Genomic DNA, 15,052 nt, shown 5'->3' with positions numbered 1-15,052 from the left:
CAGTATTTGGCATACCTGGCTGCCGTTTGGCTGTAAGGAAAAGCTATAGTTTGTTGAAAAAAAAAACATTGCTAAGAAAGATACATTTTTAAAAACATCGATTTAGAATAGAAAGTTCGTTCAACCATTAATTGTTGAATGTTGTCCATCATAATAAATATCTCGTTTTCGGAATTAATTTATATAAGTATTTCAGATCTAATAATTTCTTAAAATGTAGCTGTCTTGTAGGAAACCGACGCCAAATAATACCAAAATATAATATCGATACATATAACGATATAATACAATCGATATAATATTTCCGGTAGAAATAAAAATAATAACAGCTGACGTCGTGTAGGTGACGCGAGGCAGCTGAAAAAGTGACGAAAATCATGATCGTATAATTTCCTGTGACGTGAGTCGTATTTACGCTCGACGAGACGAGAAAGGCGAAAGGGATTCGAGAGGACAGGAGAAATGCGAACAAACTGGAAAGGAGCTACTTGATGCGTCTTTGAAATACGTCCGATATCGATGGTGGCACGTTGTTGCAGAGGGTTGAGGACGAGGATAGTGACATATCCTATGTAGTGCGATGGCGCGTCCCCTGGCGCCGCGGCAAGGGACGAAAGGGGGCGGTGATGTTCCCTACAATCCCCACGTCGCGACCAGCTTTCCTCCGAGCCAGTCGGATGCTAGATGTGGCAGGAGTCGGTTCGTTATATTCGGTTCGACTCGGCCCTAATCGGCTTTTGTCGGGTTACTCGTGCTTTTCACATACACTCGCACATTCGTTGCATTCGCGACCGATGCTCGAATACTGTTCGTTGCAACTGTGAATGTTTTCGTGTAATTTAGCACGAAAAACATCTGAATAATCGGACACGCGACTAACGCGTTTCGAGCCGTGTGGATACCAGCGAAAAAGAGCAAAAGAGTAAGTGACAGGTCGTTGCACTTGCTCCATCCAATCAGTGTCGTCGCTTCGTTGAATTTCCGTGCGTGATTTGTGTTTACTGGCCGCGCCTGAATACCGTTACTTGTGACACTAGCAGACCGTGCGAAATTTTGCGAGTTCTGTCTCCCGTGTTTTTCATCTCTTCGATCGATTTTCGCTTGTCGTGCTCTGTCAACATCAAACGCTGTAATTTCCTTCGAGATTTTCAAAGTATATCGTGGCGAAGACGCGTCCAAAGTATCAAACATATTTGTAATAAGCCGACGAACGGTACAGAGTGATCGTGACAAGAACGGTGCACGAGAGCACGTAGAGGGACCTGTTGTGTCGGGATAGTCGACAGGAAGACACGTAGAATTTAGTGCCTGTCGGGACTCGTTGAACGACGCTAACCAGAACGGTGAACGAGTTACGACGCGTCTGAGAAAGTTGAACATCAAACTCTTACACACTCTACAATCTACAGAGCTCCTAAAGTCATACAATTTAAACGTCGAATTCTTCGCGGCGTAACAGCCGAGAAGCAAGTAAAAGGGAGGACAGGTTACAGAAAAATTCCAGCGATAATGCGTACAGTGAGCGAAGCAATGAAACATCGCGCGATCAGCTGACTAGCCGAACTGTTTGGCGGTCGTGAGAACTCGGCCGGTAACGAGAATCGGCTGAAGACCGGCAAGAACCCTAAAAATCGACAGCAACCTAGATTGCCTACTTGTGCTGTTATGACGTTTGGAACGCCGTTTCACACCGAGAAGTCGCAGTTCGTTGGCGATAACCCTGTTCGGTATGTTCTCTCAACTTCTCTCCCTCTTTTTCTCAATATTTCAGTCGTTAGAAACCGGTTTCGGCAAATACATATACGTATATCGTGAGATTCGAAGGTTTTACGAGATTGATACTCGATGTTTTGACTTTGTAACGAAACTTTAGATTGAAGTATATACAAGAACTCGTTTTCTCCTTTTTGAGATAAAAACGCAGGCTTTTTGTTTATTTAACTTTTACAAACCTTTTACAAATTGCTTCATTGTGTAAATACACCAACACTTAAAACGGAAGTGGAGTTTATTTGTTGAACAAAATACGAAGATATTATCTTCCAAAGATTAAATTTTCCGTTCTTGGACTTTAAAATGGATATGTTACAGATATATTGACAAAAATGTTTAAGCTTGAAATATTAAATTTTTTCTGTGAAAAAATTGTATACGTAATTAAATGTATACGTACATATTAAATTTTATATTTATTCTTTATGAAGTGTATTCACATTACATGCTTAAGCGCTTAATCCATAATTTTGCAGTATTCAACGCATAATAACGTTTGCATATGTAGGAATTCATAAATTCAGCCATTTATGTGGCTTCTTATTTGTTAGCAGTTTAAAGATACTTATCGTGTCTAGAGACATTTATTTTTAAATTACAAATTTTAGCACAAGCAATGAAACATTAAGCTTGATATTTAGTTTCATGTGATTGTACAAAAAATGTAATTATGTATGGTAGCTACATATACATCAGTCTAATTATTTACATTGTCATCCTGTGTGCTATTTACTTAAACGCATTATACAGGGTGTCCCAGAATTTGACAGTCAAACTCTGTCAGTATATTACGCGGATATAATTAAGCAAAAAATATTACATAAGCAGGGGCCATTCAAAACTCCATTAAAATGTTCTCATAAAAATATGAAATATGGTGGGAACTCTGTTATAAGATAAGAATAGATTTTCAATCAGCATGATAATATTTCATTGCAAAATGTTCACCGTTCTTCTCGATACGAAACTGATAAAAAGATTGAATCGATTATCCCACAAAGTTGATTTTGATTTAGTTTGTATTAGTTCATAACATATATTCTTTTCCTTTCTTTTTTTTTTTTTTCAAATTTTTCGCACACAAAAATTCAATATAGCGAAACTATAGGCTAAAGCATTGTTTTCTTTGCTCTGTACTGTTATTATTACTCAGTCGATTTAGTCCATAAAATGTACTGACAAAGTTTGGTTATTAAATTCTAGGAAAACTGTATCTCTAGCTAAATTGTATAAAATTTACTATAGTAATTGTAATAAGTATGTAATAATATCGTAAGAGCTTACGAATTTCAATATGATCGCGGAAATCACAATGATACCATATTACACATCAGCTTTATTAAATTCGGTTAATCATAGTCCTTTATTTCATGGAAATGTTTATAGTCGCAAACTAATACAATACTAAAGAATAGTATGATAACGAAGTCCTATTTGTATTGATTGATATTATTCTAGGAATATATCAGTTTGATAATAACGCACATTTTATATTTCTTCGTATTTCGTATTTCAACTTCATCGGTTATTTAACGACTTAAGTTCTTGCACAAGCTACCCGGTATTTGGAACATTTTTATCGTTAACACAATTAGTTGATCGTTTTTGGTAATCTCTTATAAATAAATTACATAATTCCATTTTTAAATATGACGTGTCGGTTGCAAAGCAATATATTCATTTCTATTTTCTTATTTCCACACACACGAGTATCAATGGTCGATGAGAAGCAATGATCTGACTAACGGTCGTAATTGCAGAAACGCGTACGTCGAAACTGGCGTAATAACCGTGGAATTATTTCATTAAGATGGAGAAGCAAATGATTCTTTGAAGTCAATTCTACGCTAACGATTTCGATAATAATTATGTTCTACGCAAGTTCCTAGCAAATAAGAAGGTTTCAAGTACAAAGTTCATTGTTTCAAGGAACAAATCAGACATTTGTCATTATACGTACTAAAAGCTTCGTTAATAGACTTACAATTAGATTCACAATTATAAAAATGATTGAAAACCAAGAATACGTACAATACGTAACTCGAATAAAATTTGATAGTGGTATAGTTGTCAGTAGCTATAGCTATGGCTGTATTGTAGCTATAGCTGTGGGAAACATAGCTGTTCAGGAAACGAACATAAATTACTTAATCGAGATGATATTGTATATTCCTTTTCGTCTGTAAACCGCATTGGATTTCTCAAAATTAATGGTCAATGGTATTATGGAAACGCGTGTCTACGTTTACGTGAAAAAGAAAAACGTAATAACACGGAGACGAAGTATCGCTGTCTTCTTAATTTATTAGAGACTTCGAGTGAGAAAATATGGACATCTCTTTTCATCTAAAATATTAAAGTAACGTGGAAAATAATTACCAGTTACAGACCTGTGACGTTAATTTAGCGTATTTTCAGTCTCACGTGCATATTGGATGTGCGTACCTATGCGACTAATTTGGCATTGGTTCGTGGACATTCGAACGTCATTCAATGCTGCACAATATACGATTAATGCATATTGATACGCCACTCGCATACTCACACGGTCGCATAAGAATCATTCTTCGAGGTGAAGCGTCTTGTATTTTTATAGTCTCGGAAGTAGAGAAAGCGTCAGTAAAAAGGTATGCAGCTCTCGAGAAAATGACCAGAGAACGATACAGGATAGTTCTGATACAGTGCTGACGCTTCCTTTGTTCTGTTGCTACGCGTCAGGAATCTCAATGGCATTGTAGACCATGAAAAAAATTCTGACGCACATAAATTCAGGTTGAAATCGGGATTAAAGGAGACGTTATCTGTCGAAAGGAGTATCTAAGTGCTGATAAAGCTTTTTTTTTTTTTTAATAACAAATATAATTTCAAAGTACCGTAGCAATATAATAATAACGTTATTTCACTGTAGATAATTTTTGAATGAATTACACTTTTTTGAAGTTCCTTTGTTAATATTGATAATAAATATTATTTTCACTTTGTAGCATTTTGTACACTTTCAAACATTTTTAACTCATTCCAACGAGACTAATACAGATTTTATTGTTGTAGTAGTAAAGTGTAGAATCTGAAAGGAGCTGCACTGATACATTTCTATTAAACTGAGGAAATTTATGTTTTTATGCACTTAGAGAAGTAAAGGTACATATGTAGATATCCAAAAAAAGGACATCTTCTGACAGTGAGTAGGTGAAACGTTCTATTAGGCATTTTATTTATTAGTTGCCTATTACACTTTATTTATTGTTATTATTTATTACCATACTATCGTAACACTAATCTTACCAGGCCTGGCTAAATGACCGGTTTCAAAGTTTGATTTAAAATTCTACGTTCCTTGTTATTTCTTTTGTACGTCTAGCTTTATGTAAATTCTTACATTATCCGCTCAAACAATTTCTCAATTTTTGTTAATATAAGAATTTACATAAAGTTAGACGAACAAAAGAAACAACGATAAATGTAGAATCTTAAATTAAATTTCGAAACCGGTTATTTGACCGGGCCTAAGGGATAAGATTGATGTTATAATATAATATAATATATTATATTATTACATTTATTATTATTATATATTTTATTTATTGTTATTATTTATTGCCATATTATATTATAATGTTATAATGTTATAACGTTTTGTTACGCATTTTATTTATTGTTATTATTTATTGCCATATTATATTATAATGTTATAATATATATATTATAACATATTATTATATTATAATGTTATAATATAATATGGCAATAAATAATAACAATAAATAAAATGCGTAACAAAACGTTTCACCTACTCGCTGCCAGAAGATAATACATTATAATAATACCCACTAATATCGCAATCTCGGTAGTTTAACGAATTCAGAAAGAGAGAACTAGTTTTTCACGAAAATTTGAGTTACAGGTAACAATTAAATTTGTTATTCTCGCTGCAGTTACAAAGTTATGTACAAGTGAAATTGGAAAAGTTTCGCACGCAGTTGAAACTTTGTATGCAGGTGACGAGATGAAAAGTTTCGTGTAAATTCTTCATCCATAATACGCGGCGATATGACCGATTTGAGTGGATAGGTTGGTCAGTGAACTAGAAAAATGTGACGTTATTGTGCTGATGGAAGCGCAGAGGCAAGGACGCGTTGGGGTAGATTGCTTTGACCTTATTATCCTCGACATGCTGTTACTCGAACAACGACATCTAAACGAGAGAAGAGAGTATGAAACATTCATTCTGAGCGCTGCTCAGAACTCGTTCTTTGTTTTTGTAGTCCTTCGATTGATTATACGTATGAACATCTCTCCTTGCTTAACGCTTCCTCTTCTGTTTCACGAACACTTGGAATTTTCAGGTGTTTAATAAAATTAATTTCCCCAAATTGTGTACTTCAAATAAATTACATAATTATTAAAATGTATATGTTTGAAGCTTCAGTTTTATTCTAATAAATAGTAACTAGGATGAAGCAGTTGTATCAGTGCAGAAATTATGTTTCATCTCGTCTCTTATTTACGAACAACAATGCAATAGTCTACTTTCTTTATTTTTCACGAAATTATTTTTACGAAAAGTTTGTAGCTTATTCGTCGACGATATAAATGTAAAATCACCGCGATGAATTGGAATTCGTGTTACATCGAATTCGTTTTATATATGGAAACTTTTCGTTACATCGTACGACGACATTTCGAAATTCCTGAAAAGAAAGTAGGAACTAAACTTTCTGCATTACTTAGGCCTGTTGTGAGAATCCTTGTTGCAATTAATAATTCGCGCTGTATTAACTTGAACGTTGATTGCGCATTATTTATCCGAAACAAACTTGTTCGCAATGTTCCGTGGAAGCAAACATCTCCAAGCTTCGTTATACGGAACACATTTCCAAGTTTCAAATAAAAAAGTAAAAAAGATAGGAATCAAACAACGGGGTACATGCACGATTTTCCAACGTTTAAAAACATCGAAATTTGTTCTGTGTAAATATTATTTCATTTCTATTCCCTTGATATTTCTCGTGCACAAATATTTTGTATTTTTTAAATATATAATAATCCATTACGTATGTGCCTTTGTACTGTACATTTGAAACAGTAAATATCGTTTATTTTATTTCCATATCGTAAAATATAATTTTTCAGTAAGGTAAATAAAGGGAAAAGGAATATCCTGATAAAAAATCAAGCTGTTTTGGAGCTTTATTTGCTAACTCTATTCGTTATTAAAAGAACAAAGTATTTAAAAACAAAAGAAGCTAACAATCAATTTCTTATAACGCTATATATCTATATAATATATATATATCTATGTAAATATACAAAGTTTGTATTTATATTATTTTAAATTGACCAACAAGACAAGTTCTAAATATGCATGGTACGTTAACGATAAATATTTACTTTAAACGATACAAAGTTGTTAATATTTGTCTTTATGATCTAATAATTTATAATTAATCTCTGTGTTCTAAATATGCATGGTACGTTAGCGATAAACATTTACTTTAAACTATATATAGTTGTTAATATTTGTCTTTATGATCTAATAATTTATAATTAATCTCTGTGTTTATAACACTCGCCTCTTCTCAGGTCATGCAATATCCGCAGAGAAGCCATTAGTTTTGCGAATGTTTTACTCTATTTTAGGACAATCGATAATGAGCTTCACCTCAACTTTCGAGTATTTAAACTACTTAAATCAATTATTTCCATCGTGTTTGCGTTCTTTTTATATTGATTGAATGGGAAGTTTTTACATTTTACTGCAACATCCTACCAACTAGACAATTCGTTAGTATTAGGTTGTCCGGAAAGTGTCTTTCTTTCGCAAACGTGTTTTTTACAACGCCCCTTCGTACAAACGTGAAACCGAGTCTGTGAAATGTCGCGGTGTTTATCTCAACAGAACAAAATGGATCGTACGTAATTCGACAAAATAATATAAAAGAAAAAACGTTGTGCGTCTATTATTTCCTCATAAAACGAAAGAAACTTTCCTAACAACCTAATAGTTATCCTTTTGTTTTTTAATCTTATCCAGTGTCTCGTTAGCTACTACAGTCACGAACTTGTTTTGAAAAACCATCTGCATCTATCTCGCTAATGAAGAAGAATTCATCCTCATTTAAAACACCGCTAGACCATATGTGAATTTTATTACTCGTAATTAGAGAAATATTAAAGGATTAAATTGCCAACCTATGGAGCATACCGCATATTCGATTGATTTAACGGCATCTGGATTGTAGGGTCATTTAATTGGGAAAAGTTCAGAGTTCAAAGGCAAATGAAGATGTCAACAACGTTTGATCAAGATTATTTCACTTGTAAGTAAGAAAGTTTTTATGACGAACGAATGTGAAACATCATAATTGGACTTGAATTTGCAGAAAATTGAAATATGCCGGAATGCATATTAATATGTAAAAATATGTAAAATACACAATATGGTACTCGTCATAAGGTTTGATTGGTGAAACAAGTCTCTGTATTACATTTTCAACATATTTTTCATAAAAAATTGAATCTGCATAAATATTCGCAGCCTAATTTTAATACATCAATTCCGTAAATATAATACAGCAGTGCTGGGTGTGATAAAATTGCAAAACTTTCCACTTAGGCCAATCGACTGCAATATAAATAAAGCATACACTTTCGTTTCTGTGTTCTTAGAAGTATATTTACATTCATTCTAATCCATTTATATTTAATTCATTCATTTCGAAAACATTAATCGTTCAGTCACTTATACTTTCCAGCGAATTCTCCGCTTTATTTTATTCGCGAGGAAAACAAATGCGTATTTTTTATATTTACGCTCATTCCAATCCATTTACATTCAATTCATTCAGTTCGAGAATATTAATCGCGTTCAGCCAGTTACACTTACCAGCGAATTCTTCGGTTTGTTTTGTTTTGCTCTGCTTTGTTTACGATGAAGAGAAACGGCTATTGTAATCAGTGTTGGGCAAAATTTTATTCCAACGCCAGATAACGAGTAAAAATAAAGAACGAAATTTTATTTCCAATCGAACAAGCATTTATCCGAGTAAACATATTTTCGTATAAGGAATTATTCGTGCAGAAATTTATTTATTTTAATTTAGGAATTCAAATTTAATCAAAAAATTTATTCCGATGAGAATCTACTCGCATAGAATTATATATTAACATGTGGATATTTACGCGTCGCGTCGAGAATGAGCATTGTACTGAACGTGATTTATTTTCAAGCTTGTCAAGTTATTGTAATTTTGTAACAATATTCGAATGAAAATTTAATCGAACAATTTATTCCGATGAGAATCTATTCGCATAGAATTATATATCACATTTTTCTTTATTATCTAATTTGTACTTTACAATTTGTCCAGCTGGACATTCGGTAAACTTATATATTAACGTGTTGATATTTACGTGTCGTGTCGAGAATGAGCATTGTACTGAACGTGATTTATTTTCAAGCTTGTCAAGTTATTGTAACATTGTAACAATATTCACAATTAACTTTTTCCAAATGCCAGCTTAGAAAGTTTATCGTCCTCTGTAAATTATTTCTTGAGTAAAATAATACTAAGAATTATACCCGGTGTCTGTATATACTTGTTCAAAGTTATGCACGAACGAAGAATTATTCGTATTATTATTAAAAAAATTCTGCAATCGTTATTCGAGTAAATATACAAAATTTGTTACGGGAAACAAATAATTATTCCAGAAAATAAAATATTCCACCGATATAGATTCATTCAGGTAATTATTCCACGTAAATATCTATTTAAAATAATTCGAATAATACCCAACTACGATTGTAATTAGCCTGCGAACCTGTGACTTTTTGTACATTTAAGTGACGTTTCCTGAATTCTGCAATATCTTTCGTCACACGTTTCACGCTTGTGTCATGGCTGGAATCATTTGATGGGGGGATAGCAATAGCAACAGCAACAGCAGTAAGTTCTTTCGTGTGCAACGAACCACTGTCGTGTTTCGTTCCACTCCGTTCCATTCTTTTAAACGGCAAGGAAAAGGTCGCACATCTATTGCCGCATTAGACCCTGGTTATGGTCATTGCGCCAATTCAGTTCGACATCCGTCCACGTCATTCGTTCGCGTGTGGACAGGCACTTCGTTTCGTCGCTAAATAGCCAGGGCAGGATGACGTTTCGACGATGCTAGCCGAATTCAAAAGGGTCGTTGACGTTGGACAGATCAATGGTTTCGCCTTGGATCGCAGGCTTCTTAATTCACTCTAAAACCGATCGTTAAACTTCAAAACGGTAGGATGCATAGAGGAATTATTGTTCTTAGATCATCGACGTATTTATGTTTATGTAATACGTCGAGAATGACGAGAGACAAATTACCATGAATAGAAAAGTGTTCTTTCGCGTAGGTAAATAAATTTCGTTTTTGTAACTTCTAAGTAGGTTTCAAGTATCGTATCGTGCTACGTTGTTTATATATTTGTTTAGGGATGGAAAAAATCGTCAATTGGCAATTAGGTTTTGCCTCTGATCGCAGAGTTTTTAATTAGCTTTCGAAACGATAATTAAATTCGAAGACTATAGGATACCTACAGAAGTTATTGTTCTTAGATCATCTACTCAATTACAACGAATAAAAATTGTCTAATAATTTATTTAATTTTAAGATGTTCTTTCAAGTAGCTCAAGTAGGTAAATAAATTTCGGTTTTGTAATTTCTAAGTAGGTTTCAAGTATCGTATCGTGCTACGTTGTTTATATATTTGTTTAGGGATGGAAAAAATCGTCAATTGGCAATTAGGTTTTGCCTCTGATCGCAGAGTTCTTAATTCGCTTTCGAAACGATAATTAAATTCGAAGACTATAGGATACCTACAGAAGTTATTGTTCTTAGATCATGTACACAATTACAACGAATAAAAATTGTCTAATAATTTATTTAATTTTAAGATGTTCTTTCAAGCAGTTAAAGTAGGTAAATAAATTTTGTTTCCATAATTTTTAAAATTACATATTACTGTATTACATTACATCATTTGTATATTTACTTAATGATGGAAAGGACTATTGCTTTGTAATACGATATTTGATCTCACTATAATATAGTAATCACTTAGGAATGTAGTGATTTGCTCGTTATTCGATGCAAATTTTCACGTAATCAAGTCATCAGTTACTGTGATGTAACCGCACTCGTGTCTATAATACAAGCTACATTCCTTTTATTTCAAATTCTAATAGAATTTCAAACCTAATTATACAGCAGTTATGAGAATGGAGAAAGACTTATCTCAGTCGATATTTTCGTCCACGGCGTATTTTTTTTCAAATTATTAATTAGTACGAATGTTTTCTATTTTTAACTTCGATACTTTCTTCTTTCTTTAAATATTTGTAAAGCCTCGGTGAAAGAAACGTACAAATAGGTTTCATGGTTCTTTTGTAAGCAAAGGTTCGCCTGTGGTTATTTGGCGGTAATGCCTTTTTGAGGTTATGGTACATCATTGTGCGTTTCACGGATCGCATGACGATAGTAATTTTCGACTGTTAGGCGACTGTTAGGTTCCACTCTTGAGCGCCTCGTCGAAAAAGCCGAGGAATGAGATAATAGCAAACTCGTCACACCGAATGCTTATTTTCTCATTATCAGTTGTTATTTCATTTTCGGTGTTTTCATCTCTTATTTCTCTGCTTAATCGCTACTCTAATACCACGAACAGCTCTTAAATATCGTACATTGTAATTCAATCGCGGATTTTTATACACCTGTAGGAAATTTTAAAGTGCAAAATTGCACAAGATACACGTGATACGAAAAAGTACGTAAAATATTCGAAGTACAGCGCTGTGTGTAATAGCTGGCAGATAAAACAGTTTTCTACCAAGGTTGTAGTTCTTCGATTACATTCTCATAAGAAAGGAACTTGCTTGAAAGTCCGCAGTCTAATTATAATTCAAGATCGCAGGAAAAAGACAATACTTGTTTATTTCTGTAGTGTAGATTGTCTGTAGCATTAGTTTCAATCTCAATGCGATTATACGGTATATAAATATTGAGATATGTGTAATTTTGTATGCTACACTAGATTAGCCGCGTAGTAGTGACACACATATATCAGTATGAGTGTATAGGGTTACGTGCGTGCACAGCGTCTCGTAAAACAGAAGAATACAACTGTAAGATGGTGAGACAAAGAGAGCGCTGAGACGCGTGCCAATGTGTATCGACGAATATCTTGTAAATCGCATATTAAATAAATCTGAAACTATTTTGATATCAATTCTAAGTGTAATCTACTTGTTCCTATACATTTATTTCGGCAATTAAGATCCACAATTCTCAACAGTAAAAATATCTTCGAATGATACATTTGACATGTTATTGAACGAGTTTGGCAAGAGTCGACCAATCCATGGCAAGATGCGTCTATATTGAATTTCATGCGGTACACTCTCTCTTTGGTCAACTACGATATACATTTTTTCATTTAATCTGTTCGAATGTCGTAGCAAGAGATCATCTTTTTAAAACACGAGGTTTGAAGTTTGTTTCTATCGTTATCAATCATAATATCGTTATAAATCAAAGCATAAAATCTATTCATCGTTATCGTAGAGAGATCGCTCGCGCCAATTATCGCTCGATTATCTGCAAGTGAAACTCAACGCGATTATCTCTTCGAAGCGTAAGGACCGTTGGGAAAAAGCCAGAGTAGGCGCGTGGATCCGTAGAAGCAATGTGCGTTTACTTGTCGAGTATACCAGCTGGCTGCTGAAGCGAGCAAAACTCTCACAGAAAGAAGACTTAAAAAAAAAAAAAAAAAAAAAACTCCATTGACCTCACTAAAGAAATAAAATAGTCAAACTCGAAGATGGTATCCCGCTGGGGGTAGCCATCCACATATTATTCAGCAGTTAAGTTAGACAAATTTACCAAATGTCCAGCTGGACAAATTGTAAAGTACAAATTAAATAATAATAATAAAAGAAACTTGTCGAGTAAAGTAAACTAAGTTCTATCGCAGACCGACGAAGAGAAAAGGAGTTGAAGTTAGACGAGTTGCTGGGGACGAACACTCGAATGTCCTCACTTGGCATTTTCTCGATATCCAGAGGGTGGAGAGGATAAGTAATCGGCGAATGCGTGTTTCCAGGATAGAGAAAGTCCAACATCTGTACGTACCGGTCGCACCGTGTAGCGACAGTCGTGAGCGTGACGTTCGAGTGCCCGACTAACGGTTCACTGGCAATAAAATAAAGCGCGGCGAGTTTAAGCGAAGGAAAAAAGCTAATTGCCTGCTAATTTCAAAACATTTCACGTTGTTACGTTTTACTTTATTACGAACGGTCATCGACTGCTCCAACTATCACTAAACACTCGTTGGCTGTACGATGCTATCGCTGCTCCGCAGCGGCTATCTAAAAAAAGTCGTTGCGAGACACGCAATGCAAGGTACAGGCGAAAAAATCGATATAAATCAGTTGGGGCCGCAGGTGTTTATCAATCGGAGGCTAACGCACGCGGCAAACGTGCGAGCGTGCACACTGCCCCATAGAAATTAGCAGAGGCTAAATGTATTCGAGCGTATCGGTCCGCTTCACGACGCTCCGATAAATCGCCGACGCTTGCTGCTTGATTATAAAAATATCTAACCCACGCAATAACGGCTGTTGCGCCGATACATGCGTGGACGATATCGGACAGCGACAGTGATACGTCATTCGACGCACGTCTACACGTGACGACGAAGCTGGCAGCAACGTAATGGAGGTTGCAGTCAAGGCTGTAGAAAGGCGTTCCTTATTGCATCTTGCGAGTCGTGCTAACCGGTCGTCGACCTGCCACGCTGCCGACTCTTTGTGCAAGGTCATTTTACTTATTGTTAGATTCGTTTTAGTGCGCGCGTATTCTTTCGACCTGTCGTTGCCTTTGTTTCGCGGCCACTCGCGTGACCGAGAGATGAATACGTTCGATGAATAGGGAATTTTGTAATCGGTTGCCTAAAGACCCGCCAGCGGATGTGGTTCTACCTCGAAAGCGGAATAATTTTATAATATGCTGATTCAGTCGCGTCGATCTACCGGCGTCGTAGTTTTCTTGTTTCTTTGTTTATCTTTTCGGCGTTTTATCGTTTCATTGCTTTATTGGGTCCGCCGGTGGAGTGTCTCTGCGCTGGTAAATGAGACTGTAAAATTTATGCTGTGTTTTTGTATTTATTAACTTTGCTCTTTAAAGTGTAACATTTTTCCTGTATTATGTTTTGCGAAGGTCTTTGGAAATTTCATGTTGCCCTTTTTCATATGAAAGTGATCATTTCGCTTCAGGTGATTATACTTGGAATTCTAATTAACCAAAAGTTGAGTACGACAGAGATAATGTGAGTCATAAAAGCAAGTAGATGAGAATTAATTATTTTGTAATGATTAAATATTCCAAGGATGAATCTTGAATATACCGCTTTGAACTCGGTTAAGCTTCTCGCTTTAATAATTTCTATCAAATTGATGTTATGAGAATATAAATAAAGTCCTGATTTATTAACATGGGTTATGATTTACAAACGACAAATTGGAAAATTTCTACATTTTTCCACGGTATTTTCAAATGCATCTTGGAAGAAAGCTTCTAGCCAGCCAGAACGTAGAATTTTGTCTAAAAATCGCATTTAAAAATTGTGACGCAAGTAATGTCATGGAAATTCAAACTCTGTACAACGATCTCAATCATACTTCGATCAAACTTGGTTAATGCAGATTCTCCTATTGCAGCGCAGCTTAAGAAACTTCATTTTCTCGCTTAATTGCATTAGCGAGCTTTATCAAGAAACGTTTCCCATTCTAGCGACGCTGTATCTTCTTAAAATATATCTTATCGATTTTATCGTTTCGAAATATCGATTTTTCCCCTGTCATACACACGACAACGAAACTCGAACATTGAAATATCCTGTTCGCTACTTTACGGTATCGCGAAATGAGAGGAAGGAAAGAAGTTGGGATAAATTTCATCCGAAGTTGCCGGCAACGATAATAGCTGGAACTTTCCGCTATTCGTTGCTTTAATTCGAACCGTTCGAGAAGTTTACGAACATTGAGAAAATTATTCCACTCGTTGTTCGAAGACCTCCGAGTAACCCTGTTCCGCCAAGTTCAACGAATTTTCTTAGCCAGCTACAAGTCTTGCGAAGAAGCTGCACTCAAGTTAATTAGTTTTCCGCCCTTTTGCGTAAGAAAACGTAATGAGGGTTGTCGCGTCGGTGATAACTCCCTTTCACGAAGTCATTAAAGTCATCTGC

General features: G+C 35.0%; 1 protein-coding gene across 7 annotated transcripts in view; it reads left to right on the top strand.

The window, feature by feature from the left end:
• The window catches only part of LOC132909004 (uncharacterized), a 219,232-nt gene that overhangs the window by 45,253 nt on the left and 158,927 nt on the right, over positions 1 to 15,052 (top strand). Inside the window, exon 1 of one of the 7 annotated variants that reach the window (XM_060963570.1) lies at positions 679 to 1,727. The exons of the other annotated variants lie outside the window; for them this stretch is intronic. Within the exon in view, the coding sequence (XP_060819553.1) occupies positions 1,666 to 1,727 (62 nt within the window). The 5' untranslated portion in view covers positions 679 to 1,665. Of the gene's footprint in view, positions 1 to 678; positions 1,728 to 15,052 lie in introns of those variants that run through there. 7 annotated transcript variants of the gene reach the window in all.

The sequence above is a fragment of the Bombus pascuorum genome, chromosome 7 (genome assembly GCF_905332965.1).
Source record: "Bombus pascuorum chromosome 7, iyBomPasc1.1, whole genome shotgun sequence".
Taxonomy (NCBI): Eukaryota; Metazoa; Arthropoda; class Insecta; order Hymenoptera; family Apidae; genus Bombus; species Bombus pascuorum.
The sequence above is the reverse complement of the archived record's forward strand: the minus strand, read 5'-3'. Positions and strand labels throughout refer to the sequence as shown.